This window comes from Oncorhynchus nerka, linkage group LG2 (genome assembly GCF_034236695.1).
Source record: "Oncorhynchus nerka isolate Pitt River linkage group LG2, Oner_Uvic_2.0, whole genome shotgun sequence".
Taxonomy (NCBI): Eukaryota; Metazoa; Chordata; class Actinopteri; order Salmoniformes; family Salmonidae; genus Oncorhynchus; species Oncorhynchus nerka.
In genome coordinates, this window is record NC_088397.1 from 36,206,688 (window position 1) to 36,227,445 (window position 20,758).

Below are 20,758 nucleotides of genomic sequence, written 5' to 3' on the forward strand. Positions count from 1 at the left end.
CGCCATATATGCGTAGTCACTTTAACCATATCTACATGTAAATACTACCTCAATCAGCCTGACTAACCGGTGCCTGTATGTAGCCTCTCTGCTGTATATAGCCTCCCTACTGCTATTTTTTTACCTAATACCTTTTTTTTGCACTGTTGGTTAGAGCCTGTAAGTCAGCATTTCACTGTAAGGCCTGTTGTATTCGACGCACGTGACAAATAAACTTTGATTTGATCACAACCGGCCGTGATTGGGAGTCCCATAGGGCGGCGCACAATTGGCCCACTGTCGTCTGGGGTAGGCAGTCATTGTAAAAAAATATATTTTATTTTTGACTTGCCTAGTCAATCAAAGGTTACATTTTAAAAAATTTAAAAAAATTAAAGTGTTTTGTGACAAATCGTTTTTTTACAAAACAGTCAAGGCACCAACTTTGAGAAGGGTATAAAACAAAGTTTCAAACCAATTCATGAATGTTATTGAATCTAGGTATGTTTCGTCAACAAGATGTATGAACTTCTTGACGAGGTCGCTAGGTGTTGGGTTAAGGTTGATACAATAGTTTTCTCTATGAATTTGAGAGTGGTTACATTTCTCCAGCCCCCATCCCTCAGCTGTTTACCAAACCAAGTCTCTGGGCAGCCATTTTGTTGCTGTTTAAAAAACCCACACATCAATCAATCAACCAATCTGCAGTACAAACACTGTTTTGGTAATAAGATGATGGATGCAGCTGGAGAAATGTAACTACTTTCAAATTCATAGACAGACCTATGGATGCAAGGATAGACACCTGCAGACACACAGTATAGTGCCTCCCATGTACTCTCCTAAGATTGGACTTTTCTATACCACATATCACATGACTGTGTACAAAACTGCCAATGGTAGAAAACTCTGCCAGCAATATACAGTGCATTCGTAACGTTAAAAAAAAAGTGTAAAAAGTGAAGGGGTCTGAATACTTTCTGAATGCACTGTATATATATAGGGGCAGTACTTAGTGACATCACTTCATGAAACAGGAGGTACAAATATATAACATAGGTTCAAAATATCAACATTCAATGTATCAAAATATATGATCATGCTGGAAGTGGAAACGCCAGCCCATCCACAATCCTAGAGGTTCACTGATGAACAACCTCCTCCTTCACATCTGACTACTGATGATCAACCTCCTCCTTCACATCTGACTCCTGATGATCAACCTCCTCCTTCACATCTGACTCCTGATGATCAACCTCCTCCTTCACATCTGACTCCTGATGATCAACCTCCTCCTTCACATCTGGCTCCTGATGATCAACCTCCTCCTTCACATCTGACTCCAGTGATCAATCCAGAGGGTCTTCTTTTTTGGGGGAATCCCGATGGACGATGTCATCCAATAGGCCGTCATCACGACCACCGCCCACAAGATAATTGTCATTCAGGTTATCAATAGGAAGAGCATCAGCAATATTTCCTGTCTGGTAACTTGTCTCATTTAATGGATTTAAATTGGCAGGTGCACAGGGAGAAACTCCATTAAAACACTTTTGGAAGTCTTTAACTGTGGCCTGTGATGTTGGGACAAATGATAGTCCCTTATTACACAAGAGACAAAATTCACAAATTCTACAGCACAACGGCAGAGTCATGTCTTCAGTGTAAAACTAACAATGACCCAATAATCCTTCTGGGAATGCTATGATGTCATAAAGTTATGGGAGGAGTTAGAAAGTTGGCTGTCAGAAGTACAGCTATATAATGTAAAATTACTTTTTATCCGTCTGTCTGTATATTTCAAGACATGGCATATGAGGATGCAGTGAGATACCCGATGGTTGGATGATACTTTTCTAATCAGTCAACTTAAATATTATACTTAAAACCTGGAAATCAACCAATCCTCTGTTGTTAATTCAATAGAATGGTAAAATGCTTTATTATCTAAAAGTTGAAAGTGAGTAGGTGGAGAGAAATAAAATGGTGCTGATGCGGGCGCTGGCGCTGGGTGTGTGTTCTAGTGGGTCTGGGCAGGTTTGATGTAGTTAATGGAGATGGGGGTGTGTTCTAGTGGGTCTGGGCAGGTGTGATGTAGTTAATGGAGATGGGGGTGTGTTCTAGTGCGTCTAGGCAGGTGTGATGTAGTTAATGGAAATGGAGGTGTGTTCTCGTTGTCCTGGGCAGGTGTGATGAAGTTAATGGAGATAGAGGTGTGTTCTCGTGGTTCTGGGCAGGTGTGATGAAGTTAATGGAGATGGAGGTGTGTTTAACATTTGCAAGCTTGAGCTAGATATCGACCTAGTGTGACCTTCCTAGTCCCGTCTCTCAAGTCAGTGAGTCAACACAGGAAGGTGCAATGGATGGATAGTTAATTTATTTCCAAAGCTGCAATGATGGGACACACACAGTATGGATGAATGATCAGTAGTGACGGGATATAAATTGCACTCCCATAGCAATTCTACATAAATCTGCCCTATAATATACTAACAAAAAAACAGTTGAAATGTCTATCAAAGTTATTGTGATCGTATAGTGGATTTAACAATTCCTACTTATTCATAATTTCCTATAATAAAAATAAATACATTATTTCCATGTGTCTCATATTCACTACATCAGAATAAACTGTCGTCCATTTTAGTATCAAAAATGTATCAAATTAACCTGAAAAAATACTAAATGTTCCCCTACTGGTGGCGAAGAAGTATAATACACCTAAACTAACAAAAACGGGCTAATAAACTCGCTGGTGTTCATGAGTTTATAAAACATGTACTTTATACATTTGTCATAAATTACCTGCATTGATGAGACACACAGTGTGGATGTATGATCAGTAGTCGACAGGGTAAAAATAGCACTCCTAAAGAAGATGCATTTTCCAGTTAGATACCAACTTGAAAGAGGAAACTTTAGCATAAAACCCACATGGAAATCTGAGATTTGGCAAGTAACATATAAAGAGAGGCTTATTTGACGCCAAACCAACAACAGTACTTACTAAAACATCAATTGCGAATGTATGATTTAAAACGTGGATTTTATGATGTAATGTCAACTTTATACATTTCTATCCCAGGACCACTCAATTTTCAAATTCTCCAAAAACCTGCTGTGGATTACCCAGAATCCCATACCTTTATCACTGAGTGTATTACATTGAGTGTAATGTAAACACACAAGCAGCGCAGCAGTCTAAAGTACGGAATCTCAGTGCTAGGGGCGTCACTACAGCCCCTTGTTCAAAACCAGGCTGTATCATAACAGGCCGTGATTGGGAGTCGCATAGGGCAGCGGACAATTGGCCCAGCATCGTCTGGGTTAGGGTTTGCAGGGGCAGTCTGTCAATTGTAAATAAGAATTTGTTAAAGGTTAAATATATATGTTTTTTAATGTAACTTCATTACACGTTACACTGGCATACAAACTCAGTAGCACAGAGTTGATCATCCATATGACGTGAAGAAATACTGCATTATGGGTAGTTTGGAAGAGTTCACAAAATAAGTTAATAAATATGTAATAACGCAAAAACATAACTGTTTGTACTTATAGGTAACCATATCGTGACTACAACTAGCTTACTAAGTCTTTAACCACACTGTATTGTTACACTGGTGAGTAAAAACTCATGCTTCCTACACTTGAACTTGTTGTCTGAAGATATAATCTACATTTTACTAAACTACGTTACCCACTCCAGTCAGCAGATGGCGGTGTGGGAATTTAAGGCGATGCTGTTGGTGTGACGTATAATGTAGTGGACGGAATGCTTCTTTCAACAGCAGCAACAGTTAGTCAGACACCTCGATAGCTAGACAAAATAGCCGAACCAATAAAGCTCTTTTGACGCTTTAGTGTATATTAGTCACTGTGTTTTAAACCCGCTTCTGTCGTCTAGTTAGTTATCAGATTTAATTCCATACTTACGGTGTTGTTATTATTCAGCTAGCGGTCTGGTTAAGTTAGCATTAGCCTAGCTAACATCTCCGACCATGAGGTTACGAAGCTACTCTCCTTCTAATGAAGAGGAGGATATCACAGTAAAACAAGAAGTAGAGGGTGAGGCCGTTACTGTGAAAGAAGAGGAAGACGCGTTCAGAGTGAAAGAGGAGGAGGATGTTACAGTAAAAGGAGAGGAGGATAAAGTTTATGGCGTGAAAGAGGTGGAGATGGAGATGACTGTTACATCGAAAAGGAGGAAGAAGAGGAGGAAACTGGATATCTGTGCCCGGTTTCCCAAACGCATCTTAAGGCATCTTCTAACGATGAATTTAGCCAATAGATGGTTTTGAGAAACCGTTTAAATCAACATATTTTATTCTGTTTAGAAACAATGTAAATCAACACTGTATAGCCTCAAAATTGTTAAAACTATAATGTTGACATCATGGATGGTCAGTCCTTGCATCTATAGGTCTGTCTGTCTGTAGTTACATTTCTCCAACCCCATAACCCCATAATCATTTTATTACCAAAACAGTGGAATGACAGATTTGTTATTGTTTGAACTGCAGATTGCTGGGTTGTGTTTTTTTTAAAACAGCAACAAAATGGCTGTCCAGAGACTTGGTTTGGTAAACAGCTGAGGGATGGGGGAAGGATAAGTGTAACCACTCTCAAATTCATAGCAAACGCTATTGTAGAAACCGTAACCCAACACCTAGCGACATCGTCAAGAAGTACAGACATCTTGGAGTAACAGTTATAAGGTGTTGGCTTGACAGTCGCTGGACCCAGGTTTGAGTTCAGCTCAGGGCTACCCCCCGAATTCCCTACACTATGAGTACAAGGACTGGCCATCCTTGAGGTCAAAATTATAGTTTAACCAGGTTTCTAGGCTATATAGTATATTCTAGAATTCATCTATGATGTCATAATGATAGTTTAACCAGGTTTCTAGGCTATATAGTATATTATAGAATTCATCCATGGTGTCAAAATGATAGTTTAACCATGTTTCTAGGCTACATAGTATATTCTAGAATGACCAGTGTAGATTTCCTGTGGGGGTCAAATTGTTAGAGCTGTTGATAAGACATTGTATAATATTCAGCCAATTTATTTTCATGCCATTACATCAATATGCCCAACCAGAAGAGAGAGAACTCTTCCCGAACTACCTCCTCCTGGTGGCCTTTGTAAATACTGACGTTGCTGGTAATCGGCTACACAAGCAGTCAGCAAACTACATTTGGAGTGCAAATTTATCTGACCATTTCTACCAATCTGTGTGACAGTTATGATTTTCATGTTCATTTTACAGGAACAGTTTCATTTAATTTATACTAGTAGTATCTTTAAATTACTGTCTTAGAATGTAGATGAATCAATCTAAATCTAAATGAAAATTATACAAATCTAAAAGTAACTTTTATTGCCATTGCCAACTACGTTAAAAAAATAGCCTACATAAAGCCAACAAATAAAGACATTGCAAATAAATGGCCTATAAATCACATGGCCTGTCAATAACGAACTTGAAACATTGTATAACATTTTCTGGGCCCTCAGTTTCCCTTCCCAGTGAGTTCTCGACCGACACAGCTGTAGGCTATTTGTTTTTTAAATTGGACCTTTGTTTAACCAGGTAGGCAAGTTGAGAACAAGTTCTCATTTACAACTGCAACCTGGCCAAGATAAAGCAAAGCAGTTTGACACATACAACAGCACAGAGTTACACATGGAGTAAAACAAACATACAGTCAATAATACAGTAGAAAAAGTCTATATACAGTGTGTGCAAATGAGGTGAGATAAGGGAGGTAAAGGCAATAAATAGGCCATGGTGGTGAAGTAAATACAATATAGCAATTAAAACCACTGGAATTGTAGATTTGCAGTAGGTGAATGTGCAAAGTAGAAATAATGGGGTGCAAGGGAGCTAAATAAATAAATACAGTATGGGGATGAGGTAATTGTTTGGGCTATTTATAGATGGGCTATGTATAGGCGCAGTGATCTGTGAGCTGCTCTGACAGCTGGTGCTTAAAGCTGTTGAGGGAGATAAGTGTTTCCAGTTTCAGAGATTTTTGTAGTTCGTTCCAGTCATTGGCAGCAGAGAACTGGAAGGAGAGGCGGCAAAAGGTGCAATTGGCCCTGGGGGTGACCAGTGAAATACTGCTGAAATACCTGCTGGAGCGCGTGCTACGGGTGGTTGCTGCTATGGTGACCAGCGAGCTGACAAGGCGGGACTTTTACCTAGCAGGGTCTTGTAGATGACCTGGAACCAGTGGGTTTGGCGACGAGTATAAAGCGAGGGCCAGCTAACGAGAGCATACAGGTCGCAATGGTGGGTAGTATATGGGGCTTTGGTGACAAAACGGATGGCTCTGTGATAGACTGCATCCAATTTGTTGAGTAGGGTGTTGGAGGCTATTTTGTAAATGACAACGTCAAGGATCGGTAGGATGGTCAGTTTTACGAGGGTATGTTTGGCAGCATGAGTGAAGGATGCTTTGTTGCGAAATAGGAAGCCAATTCTAGATTTAACTTTGGATTGGAGATGTTTGATGTGAGTCTGGAAGGAGAGTTTACAGTCTAACAAGACACCTAGGTATTTGTAGTGGTCCACATATTCTAAGTCAGAACCGTCCAGAGTAGAGGTCGACTGATTATGATTTTTCAACGCCGATACCGATTCCGATTACTGGAGGACTAAAAAAAGCCGATACCAATTAGTCAGACAATTATTTTACATTTATTTGTAATAATGACAATTACAACCATACTGAATGAACACTTATTTTAACTTAATATAATACATGAATAAAAATATATTTAGCCTCAAATAAATAGTGAAACATGTTCAGTTTGGTTTAAATAATGCAAAAACAAAGTGTTGGAGAAGAAAGTAAAAGTGCAATATGTGCCATGTAAAAAAGCTAACATTTAAGTTCCTTGCTCAGAACATGAGAACATGTGAAAGCTGGGGGTTACTTTTAACATGAGACTTCAATATTCCAATGTAAGAGGTTTTAGGCCCTACCTGGGCTCGAACCAGGAACACATCGACAACAGCCACCCTCAAAGCATCGTTACCCATCGCTCCACAAAAGCCGCGGCCCTTGCAGAGCAAGGGGAACAACTACTCCAAGTCTCAGAGTGAGTGACGTTTGAAACGCTATTAGCGTGCACCCCACTAACTAGCTAGCTGTTTCACATCGATTACACCAGCCTAATCTCGGGAGTTGATAGGCTTGAAGTCATAAACAGCTCAATGCTTGATGCACAGCGAGGAGCTGCTGGCAAAATGCACGAAAGTGCTGTTTGAATGAATGATTACGAGACTGCTGCTGCCTTCCATCGCTGAGTCAGACTGCTCTATCAGATATCAAATCCTAGACTTAATTATAACATAATAACACACGGAAATACGAGCCTTTGGTCAGTAATATGGTCGAATCCGGAAACTATAATTTGGAAAACAAAACGTTTATTATTTCAGTGAAATACGGAACCGTTCCGTATTTCATCTAACGGGTGGCATCCATAAGTCTAAATATTGCTGTTACATTGTACAACCTTCAATGTTATGCCATAATTACGTAAAATTCTGGCAAATAAGTTCGCAACGAGCCAGGCGGCCCAAACTGTTGCATATACCCTGACTCTGCGTGCAATGAACGCAAGAGAAGTGACACAATTTCACCTGGTTAATATTGCCTACTAACCTGGATTTCTTTTAGCTAAATATGCAGGTTTAAAAATATATACTTCTGTGTATTGATTTTTTAGAAAGGCATTGATGTTTATGGTTAGGTACAGTCGTACAACGATTGTGCTTTTTTCGCAAATGCACTTTTGTTAAATCATCCCCCGTTTGGCGAAGTTGACGGTCTTTGTTAGGAAGAAATAGTCTTCACACAGTTCGCAACGAGCCAGGCGGCCCAAACTGCTGCATATACCCTGACTCTGTTGCAAGAGAAGCGACACAATTTACATAGTTAAAAGAAATTCATGTTAGCAGGCAATATTAACTAAATATGCAGGTTAAAAAATATATACTTGTGTATTGATTTTAAGAAAGGCGTTGATGTTTATGGTTAGGTACACATTGGAGCAACGGCAGTCCTTTTCCTCGATTGCGCACCGCATCGATTATACGCAATGCAGGACACGCTAGATAAACTAGTAATATCATCAACCATGTGTAGTTAACTAGTGATTATGATTTGATTGATTGTTTTTTATAAGATAAGTTTAATGCTAGCTAGCAACTTACCTTGGCTTCTTACTGCATTCGCTAAACAGGCAGTCTCCTCGTGGAGTGAGAGGCAGGTGGTTGGATCGTTGGACTAGTTAACTGTAAGGTTGCAAGATTGAATCCCCGAGCTGACAAGGTAAAAATCTGTCGTTCTGCCCCTGAAAAAGGCAGTTAACCCACCGTTCCTAGGCCGTAATTGAAAATAAGAATGTGTTCTTAACTGACTTGCCTAGTTTAATAAATGTAAAATAAAAACTCACTTCAATTTAAATCCTTTAAATAAAGGCGTAAAAAATCAGCCTAATCGGTGTCCAAAAATACCGATTTCCGATTGTTATGAAAACTTGAAATCGGCCCTGATTAATCGGCCATTCCGATTAATCGCTCGACTTCTAGTCCAGAGTAGTGATGCTGGGCAGGTGTAGGCAGCAATCGGTTGAAGAGCATGCATTTAGTTTTACTTGTATTTAAGAGCAGTTGGAGGCTACGGAAGGAGAGTTGTATGGCATTGAAGCTCGTCTGGAGGGTAGTTAACACAGTGTCCAAAGAAGGGCCAGAAGTATACAGAATGGTGTCGTCTGTGTAGAGGTGGATCAGAGACTCACCAGCAGCAAGAGCGACATCATTGACGTATACAGAGAAAAGAGTTGGCCCAAGAATTGAACCCTGTGGCACCCCCATAGAGACTGCCACAGGCCCGGACAGCAGGCTCTCCGATTTGACACACTGAACTCTATCGGAAAAGTAGTTGGTGAACCAGGCGAGGCAATCATTTGAGAAACCAAGGCTGTTGAGTCTGCTGATGAGGATGTGGTGATTGACAGAGTCGAAAGCCTTGGCCAGGTCAATGAATACGGCTTCACAGTATTGTTTCTTGTCGATGGAGGTTAAGATATCGTTTAGGACCTTGAGCGTGGCTGAGGTGTACCCATGACCAGCTCTGAAACCAGATTGCATAGTGGAGATGGTACGGCGGGATTCGAAATGGCCAGTAATCTGTTTGTTAACTTGTCTTTCGAAGATCTTAGAAAGGCAGGGTAGGATAGATATAGGTCTGTAGCAGCTGCTTTCCAATCTTTGGGGATCTCAGACGACACGAAAGAGAGGTTGAACAGACTAGTAATAGGGGTTGCAACAATTTCGGGCAGATAACTTTAGAAAGAGTGGATCCAGATTGTCTAGCACCGCTGATTTGTAGGGGTCCAGATTTTGCAGCTCTTTCAGAACATCAGCCGACTGAATTTGGGAGAAGGAGAAATGGAGAAGGCTTGGGCTGTCACGCCCTGGTCTAAGTATTTTGTGTTTTCTTCATGTATTGGGTCAGGCCAGGGTGTGGCATAGAGTTTTTGTATTGTGGTGTGTTTTGTCTTGGGTTTTTGGTATGTGTGTATAGTGGGATTGTAGCTTAGTGGGGTGTTCTGGGAGAGTCTATGGCTGTCTGAAGTGGTTCTCAATCAGAGGCAGGTGTTTACCGTTGTCTCTGATTGGGAACCATATTTAGGCAGCCATATTCTTTGGTTGTATTGTGGGTGATTGTCCTGTGTGTCTTGATGTCCTGGTTAGAGGTTAGTAGACACTTGTATAGGCTGTTTTCGGTTTTCGTTTCGTTTCGTAGTGTTAGTGTTTTGTTGTGTGTTACGTTTGTTTATTAAAGATGAATCGAAATAGACACGCTGCAGTTTGGTCCGACTCTCCTTCACCATTAGAAAGCCGTTACATGGGCGAGTTGCTGTGCTGTTGACCGGGGTAGGGGTAGCCAAGTGGAAAGCATGGCCAGCCGTAGAAAAATGCTTCTTGAAATTATCAATTATAGTGGATTTATCAGTGGTGTCAGAGTTGCTCTTATTCTCCATGGACTTTAGTGTCCCAGAACATTTTTGAGTTTGTGTTGCAGGAAGCACATTTCTGCTTGAAAAAGCTAGCCTTGGCTTTTCTAACTACCTGTGTATATTGGTTTCTAACTTTCCTGAAAAGTTGCATATCACGGGGGCTGTTTGATGCTAATGCAGAACGCCATGGGATGTTTTTGTGCTGGTTAAGGGCAGTCAGGTCTGGAGAGAACCAAGGGCTATATCTGATCTTGGTTCTAAATTTCTTGAATGGGGCATGCTTATTTAAAATGGTGAGGAAGTTACTTTTAAAGAATAACCAGGCATCCTCTACTGACGGGATGAGGTCAATATCCTTCCAGGATACCCAGGCCAGGTCGATTAGAAAGGCCTGCTCAATGAAGTATTTCAGGGAGCGTTTGACAGTGATGAATGGAGGTTGTTTGACCGCTGACCCATTACGGATACAGGCAATGAGGCAGTGATCGCTGAGATCTTGGATGAAAACAGCAGAGTTGTATTTAGAGGGCAAGTTGGTTAGGATGATATCTACGAGGGTGCCCGTGTTTACGGCTTTGGGGTTGTACCTGGTAGGTTCATTGATAATTTGTGTGAGATTGAGGGCAACAAGCTTAGATTGTAGGATGGCCGTGGTGTTAAGCATGTTCCAGTTTAGGTCACCTAGCAGCACGATCTCTGCCCCCCCATCTATCTTCAATCAGTTCACCTTGTTTACTTTCTGTTTGAGGTGAAAAAAAATGTGCTTTGAGAAGCTCCACAACTCATTAGTGGTGGTGCGTTAAGACAATCAAAAATACTATCAGACACTCCCAAATAGGCACATTTATAGGCCTACATTTGCGCGCAGGACCGGTAGACTAGTCCTAATTCTATATGAGTAGTCAGGTGTGTGTCCTTACTCAATGCATTGACAGGAGTGTTTCAAACAAAAGACTATGAATAAATTTACAAAACTGACGCATCTTGCGGGGTCAGGTCTGAGTGGTCTGGCATGGGCCGTTTAATTTAGTATTTGTTTGGGTAGGCATGGGGAATGATTGTATTTCTCCATAGAATGTTGTACCGAAGTTGACCGACTGAAAGGGAGTAACTTTATGACTATAATTAGTGTTCCCTGAAGGAGGGAAACGAGGTACAACACCTGTTTGGCCCTGCCCCTTCCTGGGTCGTTGAAGAGCAATATTAAATTGAATATGGCCATAGCCTCGTATTTCTGTATTTATTATATTATAATTAAGTCTATGATTTGATAGAGCAGTCTGACTGAGCGGTGACTGAGTGGTGGTAGGCAGCAGCAGGCTCGTAAGCATTCATTCAAACATTCATTCAAACAGCACTTTCCTGCGTTTGCCAGCTGCGCTTCGCAATGCTTGAAGCACAGCTCTGTTTATGACTTCATGTCTATCAACTCCCAAGATTAGGCTGGCAAGACTATAGTGCCTATAAGAACATGCAATAGTCAAAGGTATATGAAATACAAATGGTATAGAGAGAAATAGTTCTATAACTCCTATAATAACCTCAACCTAAAACCTCTTACCTGGGAATATTGAAGACCCATGTTAAAAGGAACCACCAGCTTTCATATGTTCTCATGTTCTGAGCAAAGAACTTGAACGTTTAGCTTTTGGCACATATTGCACTTTTACTTTCTTCTCCAACACTGTGTTTTCGCATTATTTAAACCAAACGTAACATGTTTCATTATTTATTTGAGACTAAATTGATTTTATTTATGTATTATATTAAGTTAAAATAAAAGTGTTCATTCAGTATATTTGTAATTGTCATTATTATATATATATATATATATATAAAAATTGGCCGATTAATCGGTATCGGCAAAAAAAAAAAAAAAACTCCAATAATCGGTATCCGTTTTGAAAAATCATAAATCGGTAGACCTCTACTATTTAGTGTTTGGTGATGGTATGGGCCAATTTGTTTAACACTTAGTTTACAAACCCTAATTTTCAGGCTGATAAAAAAGCTAGCCAAAGAGCATTTTACTGGTTTAAGTTTTTTATAAAGTATAAAGCAGTTGATTGGCGACAATAACAAACATATTAAACAGATGATTCAAACGAGCCTTACAATTATAATCCAAAGTAATGTGAAATGCACTCATAAGCAACCTGGAAATGGATGCTATTTTTGCTGTCAGCCTATGAGAACTTCCCTGAGTTTTCCCCTACGGTGGTGAATTAGTGAATAGACACAGAGCTAAATGTGAGTTTCCTTGAGTAGCACTCCTGATCTTGATCTTATAGTGCGCTGTAATATTCAAAACACTGTGAAAAACTAAAATCTTCGCTTACCATTTTTGCTCCAGGCAGATATATTACATCCATAACTAGTGGTTTCCTCATTAGCAGGGAGGAGTTTCTGCATCAAATTGTGTGTGCATTGACCTCATGCCACAATTTTAGCAAACCCAGAAAGGGGCCTATATTGGAGACCAAAAGTTGTCTGGCACACCGCTTAGAGTCTCAACAACTTGAATAACTTACAAGACAAAATATGACCATTGTTGCTAATTTGACTCTCTTATTAATTGTCAAATTTAACAGACATCAATTGTTTTACAACTTCATGGGTTGTGGGCCTTTAACCATCTATCTGACTTTGTCGTTCACACAGGAGAGAGACGGGACAATCGTGGATCCTCTGGGGATCCTCAACAACAGCATGATTCTGACGAGGCAGAGAAGAGTCTCTCCACATCAGAACTCCTCAAGAAACACCAGCAGAGAACCACAGGGAAGAAATCTCACCACTGCTCTGACTGTGGGAAAATATTAAACTCTTCATTAAAACTAAAAATACATCAACGAATTCACACTGGAGAGAAATATTTTGGCTGTGATCAATGTGGGAAGAGTTTTACTGCGTCTAGCCATCTGACTATTCACCAGCGGACACACACAGGAGAGAAATCTTATAGCTGTGATCAATGTGGGAAGAGTATTACTACATCTGGCCAGCTGACTTTACACCAGAGAATGCACACAGGAGAGAAACCCTGTAGTTGTGATCAATGTGGGAAGAGTTTTACTACATCTGGCCAGCTGACTTTACACCAGAGAATACACACAGGAGAAGAAAATATACAGTGGGGCAAAAAAGTATTTAGTCAGCCACCAATTGTGCAAGTTCTCCCACTTAAAAAGATGAGAGGCCTGTAATTTTCATCATAGGTACACCAACTATGACAGACAAAATGAGAAAAAACTATCCAGAAAATCACATTGTAGGATATTTTATGAATTTATTTGCAAATTATGGTGGAAAATAAGTATTTGGTCACCTACAAACAAGCAAGATTTCTGGCTCTCACAGACCTGTAACTTCTTTAAGAGGCTCCTCTGTCCTCCACTTGTTACCTGCATTAATGGCACCCGTTTGAACTTGTTATCAGTATAAAAGACACCTGTCCACAACCTCAAATAGTCACACTCCAAACTCCACTATGGCCAAGACCAAAGAGCTGTCAAAGGACACCAGAAACAAAATTGTAGACCTGTGCCGATCCAACAACATGCCTAAAGAGATATTGCAGGAGTTTGCTCTTGAAATCAGACATGACTAATACAATTTGATTTGAGTTTCATTTGGGCTCATTCCAATAGGATGAGAGTTCTTGAAGCTAGTGAGTTTTAGGAAGAAACATTTAAAAAAAAAAATACTATTGAATATTATTTTTTAGGAATAGGTGTTTTTCCTTGTTTTTAATTGTTGACAGCCAGTAGACACCATGTTTATATTGATTATAATGTGCAATGGAAGTTTTCTGTTGGTGGTGAGCAAACTTGTCCAACAAAAATATAGGATATATTTGTTTTCTTAAGGTGTCACTGGCTTTGGTTTTTCCATTTATGTTTTGAGTTTGGACTTTAGCACATAGGAATGGGGGATACCTAGTCAGTTGTACAATTGAAATGTGTCATCGGTGCACTGATTGGTGTCACCTCGTTATTCAGTATGTGTTACACCTGTGCTGGCTTATCCATCTCATTAGTGGGAAGGTGTTTCACCTGAGCTGGTCCAGGTTATAGAGTGTCTGGCCCAGTGCTCCAGTTGTCTTGATAGACGTGGAGAGGCAACACCCTTAGTCTTCTGTTTGTTGTTAAACTAAATTTTTGTTAATTTTCATTGTCTATTTTTGTTTTTTTCCTGTGAAGCCATTGTGTTGCATCCATGTCTGAAATGTGCAGTATAAATAAAGCTTGATTTGATTTCAACAACAATTTTTTTCCTAGTTTTAAACAGGTAGGCCAGTTTAGGACAAGTTCTTAATTTACAACTACGACCTGGCCAAGATAAAGCAAAGCAGTGCCTCAAAAACACAGAGTTACACTTGGGATAAACAACAGTACAGTTAATAACACAACAGAAAAATCTATATACAGTGTGTGCAAATGAGGTAAGGCAATAAATAGGCCGTAGTGGCGAAATATTTACAATTTAGCAATTAAACACTGGAGTGATAGATGTGCAGAAGATGAACGTGCAAGTAGAGATATTGGAGTGTAAAGGAGCAAAAATAAATAATATGGGGATGAGGTGTGGCTATGTACAGATGGGCTGTGTACAGGTGCAATGATTGGTAAGCTGGGGCCTGTTGCACAAAAGTAGAATTAAGACATCCGGGATAAATGACTCAGCTGAGCTCAATGAAGCCAAAACATGTGCGTCCAGGCTTAATTGGTTGCACAAAGACCAAGCCAGGATGAGCAGACACGGATTCATTAAGCCAGGTGAAACCAATCCTGGATAGGTGCGCGCTCACGGCTCACTCAAATAGACCCAGCCACAGATCACAGATTAACTGATTTACCATGGCAACTAGAGCCGCGTACTTGTCGGAAGCACAAATCCTCATGGAGGCATACGAGGAGGTAAAAGATATAATTAAGAAGAAAGGCAACACCGCCACAGTGATAAAGTAAAGAGAAAAAGCGTGGCAAAGTATTGCAGACCGCCTGAATGCGTAAGTAGTGCACAATTACACACTCACCGCTCCGCTGAAACATCACAATTACAATTCAAATATTTAATTCACATCTCCAAAAATGCAGTTGTACTGTAATTATGAAACGGTTAAATTTTTAATTGAAATGCACTGCAGATATGAGTGAAATTGTGTAAAGTAACTCCATCACACTGTATAAAGCTATGATAAATTTTTTGATATTTTTACTGAAAACAAGACAAAAATACCAAGTAATTTTTTGCAGTGTGACTCCATTAAATGTGTGTGTGTGTGTGTGTGTGTGTGTGTAGATTAAACATGAACGGGCCAAAACGGACATGGCAGCAGGTCAAAATCAAATACAAGAACATTCTGCAGAATGGTATGGTCCCTGACTAAAACAAAGCACAAGCATATATTGTACCCAGAAGGTGCCTGCTCACACATTGTCTGTACTGTTTTAGCAGTGAAAAAGAATACCCACAGACAAGGCACGGGTGGTGGGTCACCAAAGGCTGACCTTACCCCAGCAGAGGACATGGCCTTGGAGCTAAATAAAGGCAGGCCCGTCTTAGAGGGGATCCCTGGGGGGAAAGAGACGAGCATAGGTTCCTCCCAAGATGCCACCCGCTTCATTCAAGGTATGTCCTTCCATCTCTACATGGGATACAACCACATTCATATTGAATCAATTTGGACTGTCTGACTTTGGTTTACCTATTGCCTTGCAGTGCCTGGCAGCACTGTGTTCCTGTTAGAGCCACCAGCACAAGCACCAGACGATGCTGATCCAGTGAGTACTCCATCAAAGGCATACTGTAGGCCTGGCATGTCTTGTCTACTAGCTTCAATATGAATCCGATTAAATGTGATAGGGTGAAGGCCCCAGTGCAGCAGCAACAGCACATGATGGAGACGATGATGAGGAGGAGACCATCTCTCTGGATTCCAGAAGGCATGAGGTATCATGTTAAGACTGTGAAAGTACTATTTACTCTACAATGGTGAGGAGTCCTCATCAAAATCAAAAAATCTAATTTCTTTTACAGGACCCAGATGCTATACAGTGGGAAAACCAGCCTGGCAACATAGTGCGTATTAATAAAAGGACACCACATCCTGCCAAATTCCAGCTGCGCTAATTGTATTGTGTTCACAGAGCTCACAAGCTATCAGAAAGTTGTATGGCAACCACCTCCGGCGCCAAATAGAACTGGCAGACATAGACATTCAGTACAAGAAGAAAAAGATGGAAAATCTTGCACTGGAGTCCGAAATAAAAAGAGGACAATTAGGAAACTGGACCTTGAAATAAAAAAACTTGAGAGGGAGGTGAGATATGCCTTCAATGTACACTGTATGCTAACTGTAACACAAATGTATTAATCATTATTTTTCTTTCCTCCCCCAGCTCCAAGAAGATGACACAGCTCAAAATAAAAATTAGGTATATTCTCGTAAAGTCAAGTGAGCCATGACATATGAGCTCTTATTGTGAGCACACAGGACGGTGGCATCTTTCTAAGTTTTTTTTTATTTTCCCAGCAATCAGTACAACCAAGTCATCGTTATAAGGCGTCGCCCTCTTTTGCCCACCCCCCCAGCACCAGGTGTGGCCACTAGCCTATATGAAGGCCCAAAATTGTGTGTTCCTTTCTGCTCTGACAATGGCATGCCCATTCGTGCGAGATGTGGTGGATGAAGAAGCACTTGTGCTGAGGAGAGCCTTCAGGCGAGAAAGGGTCTTCAGGGCCGGTTGGACCCACTGGCCTTCCCTGATGACCATCTATATGAAAGATACAGGTTTTCTGCAGATGGCATCAGGTATCTATGCAGACTACTGGGTCCCAGGATTAAGCACCGCACTGCACGGAGCCATGCACTGAGTGTGGAGCAAATGGTTTGTGTGGCCTTGCGCTTTTTTGCTAGTGGAGCCTTCCTGTACTCAGTGGGGGATGCAGAACAGCTGAACAAGGCCACAATTTGCCGCACAATAAGGAGTGTGTCTGGCTATCAAAGCATTAGCAGATGTCTTCATCTCCTTCCCTGGCCACAGAAGACTCTGTGACATCAAAGAGGAGTTCTATAGGATTGCAGGTAAGAGGATCTACAAATTACAGGACAACTGTTAACACATAGTAGGATACTCATTACTTTGTGTGACAGGTTTCCCCAATGTCATTGGTGCAGTGGACTGCACACACATAAGGATAAAAGCCCCCTCAGGTGCCCATGAGGCCGATTTTGTGAATAGGAAATCCTTTCACAGCATTAATGTTCAGGTGAACATAACTTTTTGATATTGTCCATTGACGAACACTCTGCATTGCCAGTGATGTGCATTGATTGGTGTAATATTCCTCATCTTATGATTTCAGATGGTCTGCAATGCTGACTGTGTGATCAGCAATGTTGTGGCAAAATGGCCTGGCTCAGTCCATGACTCCAGAATCTTTCGGGCCTCTGAAATCTATCAGTGCCTATCACAAGGTAAGCCACACAACCCCTATTTATAACCATCATGGCTGTGTCAAGAATATCACTGTGTTTATGAGGTAGTAATGATGAGATTTTGTGTTGACAGGTGAATTCTCTGGTGTGTTGCTGGGAGACAGGGGGTATGGCTGCCAGCCTTTTCTCCTGACACCTTTCACAGACCCCCAGGAAGCACAGCAGGCCTACAACCATGCCCATGCCAGGACCAGGGCCAGAGTTGAAATGACCTTTGGCCTCCTGAAGGCACGCTTTCACTGCCTTCACAAATTAAGGGTCAGCCCTGTTAGGGCATGTGATATTACTGTGGCTTGTGCTGTCCTCCACAATGTGGCCTGCCTGAGGAAGGAGAGGGCCCCCAGAGTGCCACCAGCCATGGACTGGGACAATCCGGCAATCTTCCCTGATGACGACAGTGGTCGGCTGCTGAGGGACCAATATGTGTTGAATTATTTTAGTTAGTATGTGTGCTTTCAATTTTGGTTAAATATGTCCTGCGGTGGCAGAGGAATTTGGGTTTTTTGGGTTCGTTTTTGACGAATTTGGCCTCTTATGATGTTTGTGCGGTATACTGTGTGTAATACAAGGCTGCAGGGAGGCTACTGCATCCATTCATTTGTCTGTTCAGTTGATGTGTATGGATTTGTCCTGCATTTATTTTAGTGTGCAGACATGCAGGGTGTGTTATATACAGACCTTTGAATGTGTATGTATCATTTTGTATAATATGCTTGGATTCTGTGCTTTCCATCTTGTAGAGTCACTGTGACTTCAGTTTCGAAAGGAGCTGATGGTTTACCTGCTTTGTTTTGTCCTTATTCAATAAAGGAACATAATGTTACACTGTGTTTTTATATTCATATGGAATGTGTATTTGTTTATATGACAGAGTACTAGGGCCACACTGAAGAAAAAGGATAAAGTCATAAATTTATGAGGCTGGTTCTTTCTGCAGAAAAGCTACATATTGTTTTTACAGTTTTGATACTTATGACAATGTGATACTTAATATTCTGGCACATCAGCATGTCTTTGTTTATGAAACCATACTGAAGTACAATTTCACGAAATGCCCCACATCTGTCATTTTAACAACTGTCCTTTAAAACAACTGGTTACAATATTATGACTTGTGTTTTTTTCCCCTCTGTGGCCCTAATATTCTATCATTTTATATATAGCCTTATAGTCTATGGGAAACTGTAAATTATCTAATGATAGCAACATCATCTAAAAATCATTTTTTATCCAAAATCATTGAAATTAATGATCACAAACGTTTAAATAATAACAGTGGGTCTAGTTATATGTGATAACAATGTATAGTGAGCAGTGAAATAACTATTGGTTTCCATTTGTGGTGACTGCTGACTGACTTGTTAATTGCTTACTCCATGTGTAACTCTGTGTTGTCTGTTCACACTGCTATGCTTTATCTTGGCCAGGTCGCAGTTGCAAATGAGAACTTGTTCTCAACTAGCCTACCTGGTTAAATAAAGGTGAAATAAAAAAAATAAAAAAAAATAAAAAAAATTAGGGATGAGATTAAATAGATCCTGGAATTTAGCCTGGTCTGGAGCAGGCTAGCTCCACAGAATAAATCTCCATGGTAATTTATACCATAACATATCCTCCTGCCCCCTATCCATCTTTAGTGCAACCGGATTACGGATCAATTGAGCCAGGATCACCAAGATATCCTGGCTTAATCCCTTATCCTAGTTTTGTGCAACAGGCCCCTGCTCTGACAGCTGATGCTTAAACTTAGTGAGGGAGATGTATACAGTGGAGAGAACAAGTATTTGAAACACTGCCGATTTTGCATGTAATTTTGATCATAGGTACACTTCAACTGTGAGAGACGGAATCTAAAAACAAAAATCCAGAAAAACAACTATGATTTTTAAATAATTAATTTGCATTTTATTGCATGCCATAAGTATTTGATACATCAGAAAAGCAGAACTTAATATTTGGTACAGAAACCTTTGTTTGCAATTACAGAGATCATACGTTTCCTGTAGTTCTTGACCAGGTTTGCACACACTGCAGCAGGGATTTTGGCCCACTCCTCCACACAGACCTTCTCCAGATCCTTCAGGTTTCGGGGCTGTCCCTGGGCAATACGGACTTTCAACTCCCTCCAAAGATTTTCTTTTGGGTTCAGGTCTGGAGACTGGCTAGGCCACTCCAGGACCTTGAGATACTTCTTACGGAGCCACTCCTTAGTTGCCCTGGCTGTGTGTTTCGGGTTGTTGTCATGCTGGAAGACCCAGCCACGACCCATCTTCAATGCTCTTACTGAGGGAAGGAGGTTGTTGGCCAAGATCTCGCGATACATGGCCCCATCCATCCTCCCCTCAATACGGTGCAGTCGTCCTATCCCCTTTGCAGAAAAGCATCCCCAAAGAATGTTTCCACCTCCATGCTTCATGGTTGGGATGGTGTTCTTGGGGTTGTACTCATCCTTCTTCTTCCTCCAAACAAGGCAAGAGTGGAGTTTAGACCAAAAATCTCTATTTTTGTCTCATCAGACCACATGACCTTCTCCCATTCCTCCTCTGGATCATCCAGATGGTCATTGCCAAACTTCAGATGGGCCTGGACATGCGCTGGCTTGAGCAGGGGGACCTTGCGTGTGCTGCAGGATTTTAATCCATGACGGCGTAGTGTGTTGCTAATGGTTTTTTTTTAGACTGTGGTCCCAGCTCTCTTCAGGTCATTGACCAGGTCCTGCCGTGTAGTTCTGGGCTGATCCCTCACCTTCCTCATGATCATTGATGCCCCACGAGGTGAGATCTTGCATGGAGCCCCAGAACGAGGGTGATTGACCGTCATCTTGAACTTCTTCCATTTTCGAATAATTGCGCCAACAGTTGTTTCCTTCTCACCAAGCTGCTTGCCTATTGTCCTGTAGCCCATCCCAGCCTTGTGCAGGTCTACAATTTTATCCCTGATGTCCTTACACAGCTCTCTGGACTTGGCCATTGTGGAGAGGTTGGCGTCTGTTTGATTGAGTGTGTGGACAGGTGTCTTTTATACTGGTAACGAGTTCAAACAGGTGCAGTTAATACAGGTAATGAGTGGAGAACAGGAGGGGTCCTTAAAGAAAAACTAACAGGTCTGTGAGAGCTGGAATTCTTACTGATTGGTAGGTGATCAAATACTTATGTCATGCAATAAAATGCAAATGAATTACTTAAAAATCATACAATGTGATTTTCAGGATTTTTGTCTCTCACAGTTGAAGTG

General features: G+C 41.0%; 1 protein-coding gene across 6 annotated transcripts; it reads left to right on the top strand.

Moving 5' to 3' along the window:
- The first annotated feature begins 14,908 nt into the window (after nt 1-14,908).
- On the top strand, nt 14,909-18,023 carry LOC135572439 (putative nuclease HARBI1). Of its 6 annotated transcripts, none has more exons than XM_065020405.1 (10): nt 14,909-15,031; nt 15,325-15,395; nt 15,478-15,654; nt 15,745-15,806; nt 15,889-15,975; nt 16,063-16,104; nt 16,173-16,345; nt 16,425-17,110; nt 17,392-17,503; nt 17,598-18,023. In XM_065020405.1, the coding sequence occupies exons 2-7, from the start codon at nt 15,332-15,334 to the stop codon at nt 16,326-16,328; spliced, it is 588 nt and encodes a 195-aa protein (XP_064876477.1). In that variant the 5' UTR covers nt 14,909-15,031; nt 15,325-15,331; the 3' UTR covers nt 16,329-16,345; nt 16,425-17,110; nt 17,392-17,503; nt 17,598-18,023. The 6 variants fall into 6 exon arrangements, with proteins under 6 accessions (XP_064876477.1, XP_064876471.1, XP_064876474.1 ...); XM_065020399.1 differs by lacking the exon at nt 14,909-15,031 and adding an exon at nt 17,180-17,295 and having other exon boundaries at nt 15,038-15,395; XM_065020402.1 differs by lacking the exon at nt 14,909-15,031 and having other exon boundaries at nt 15,038-15,395; nt 16,425-16,460; nt 16,559-17,110.
- The last annotated feature ends 2,735 nt before the right edge of the window (nt 18,024-20,758 follow it).

Coding starts and splice junctions, on each gene's coding strand:
- LOC135572439 (XM_065020399.1), top strand. CDS start 15,293: ATGTGTGTGTGTGTGTGTGTGTGTGTGTGTAGATTAAACATGAACGGG. Junction 15,655..15,744: donor TGCCACCCGCTTCATTCAAG/GTATGTCCTTCC, acceptor ATTGCCTTGCAG/TGCCTGGCAGCACTGTGTTC. Junction 15,976..16,062: donor TGGATTCCAGAAGGCATGAG/GTATCATGTTAA, acceptor TTTCTTTTACAG/GACCCAGATGCTATACAGTG.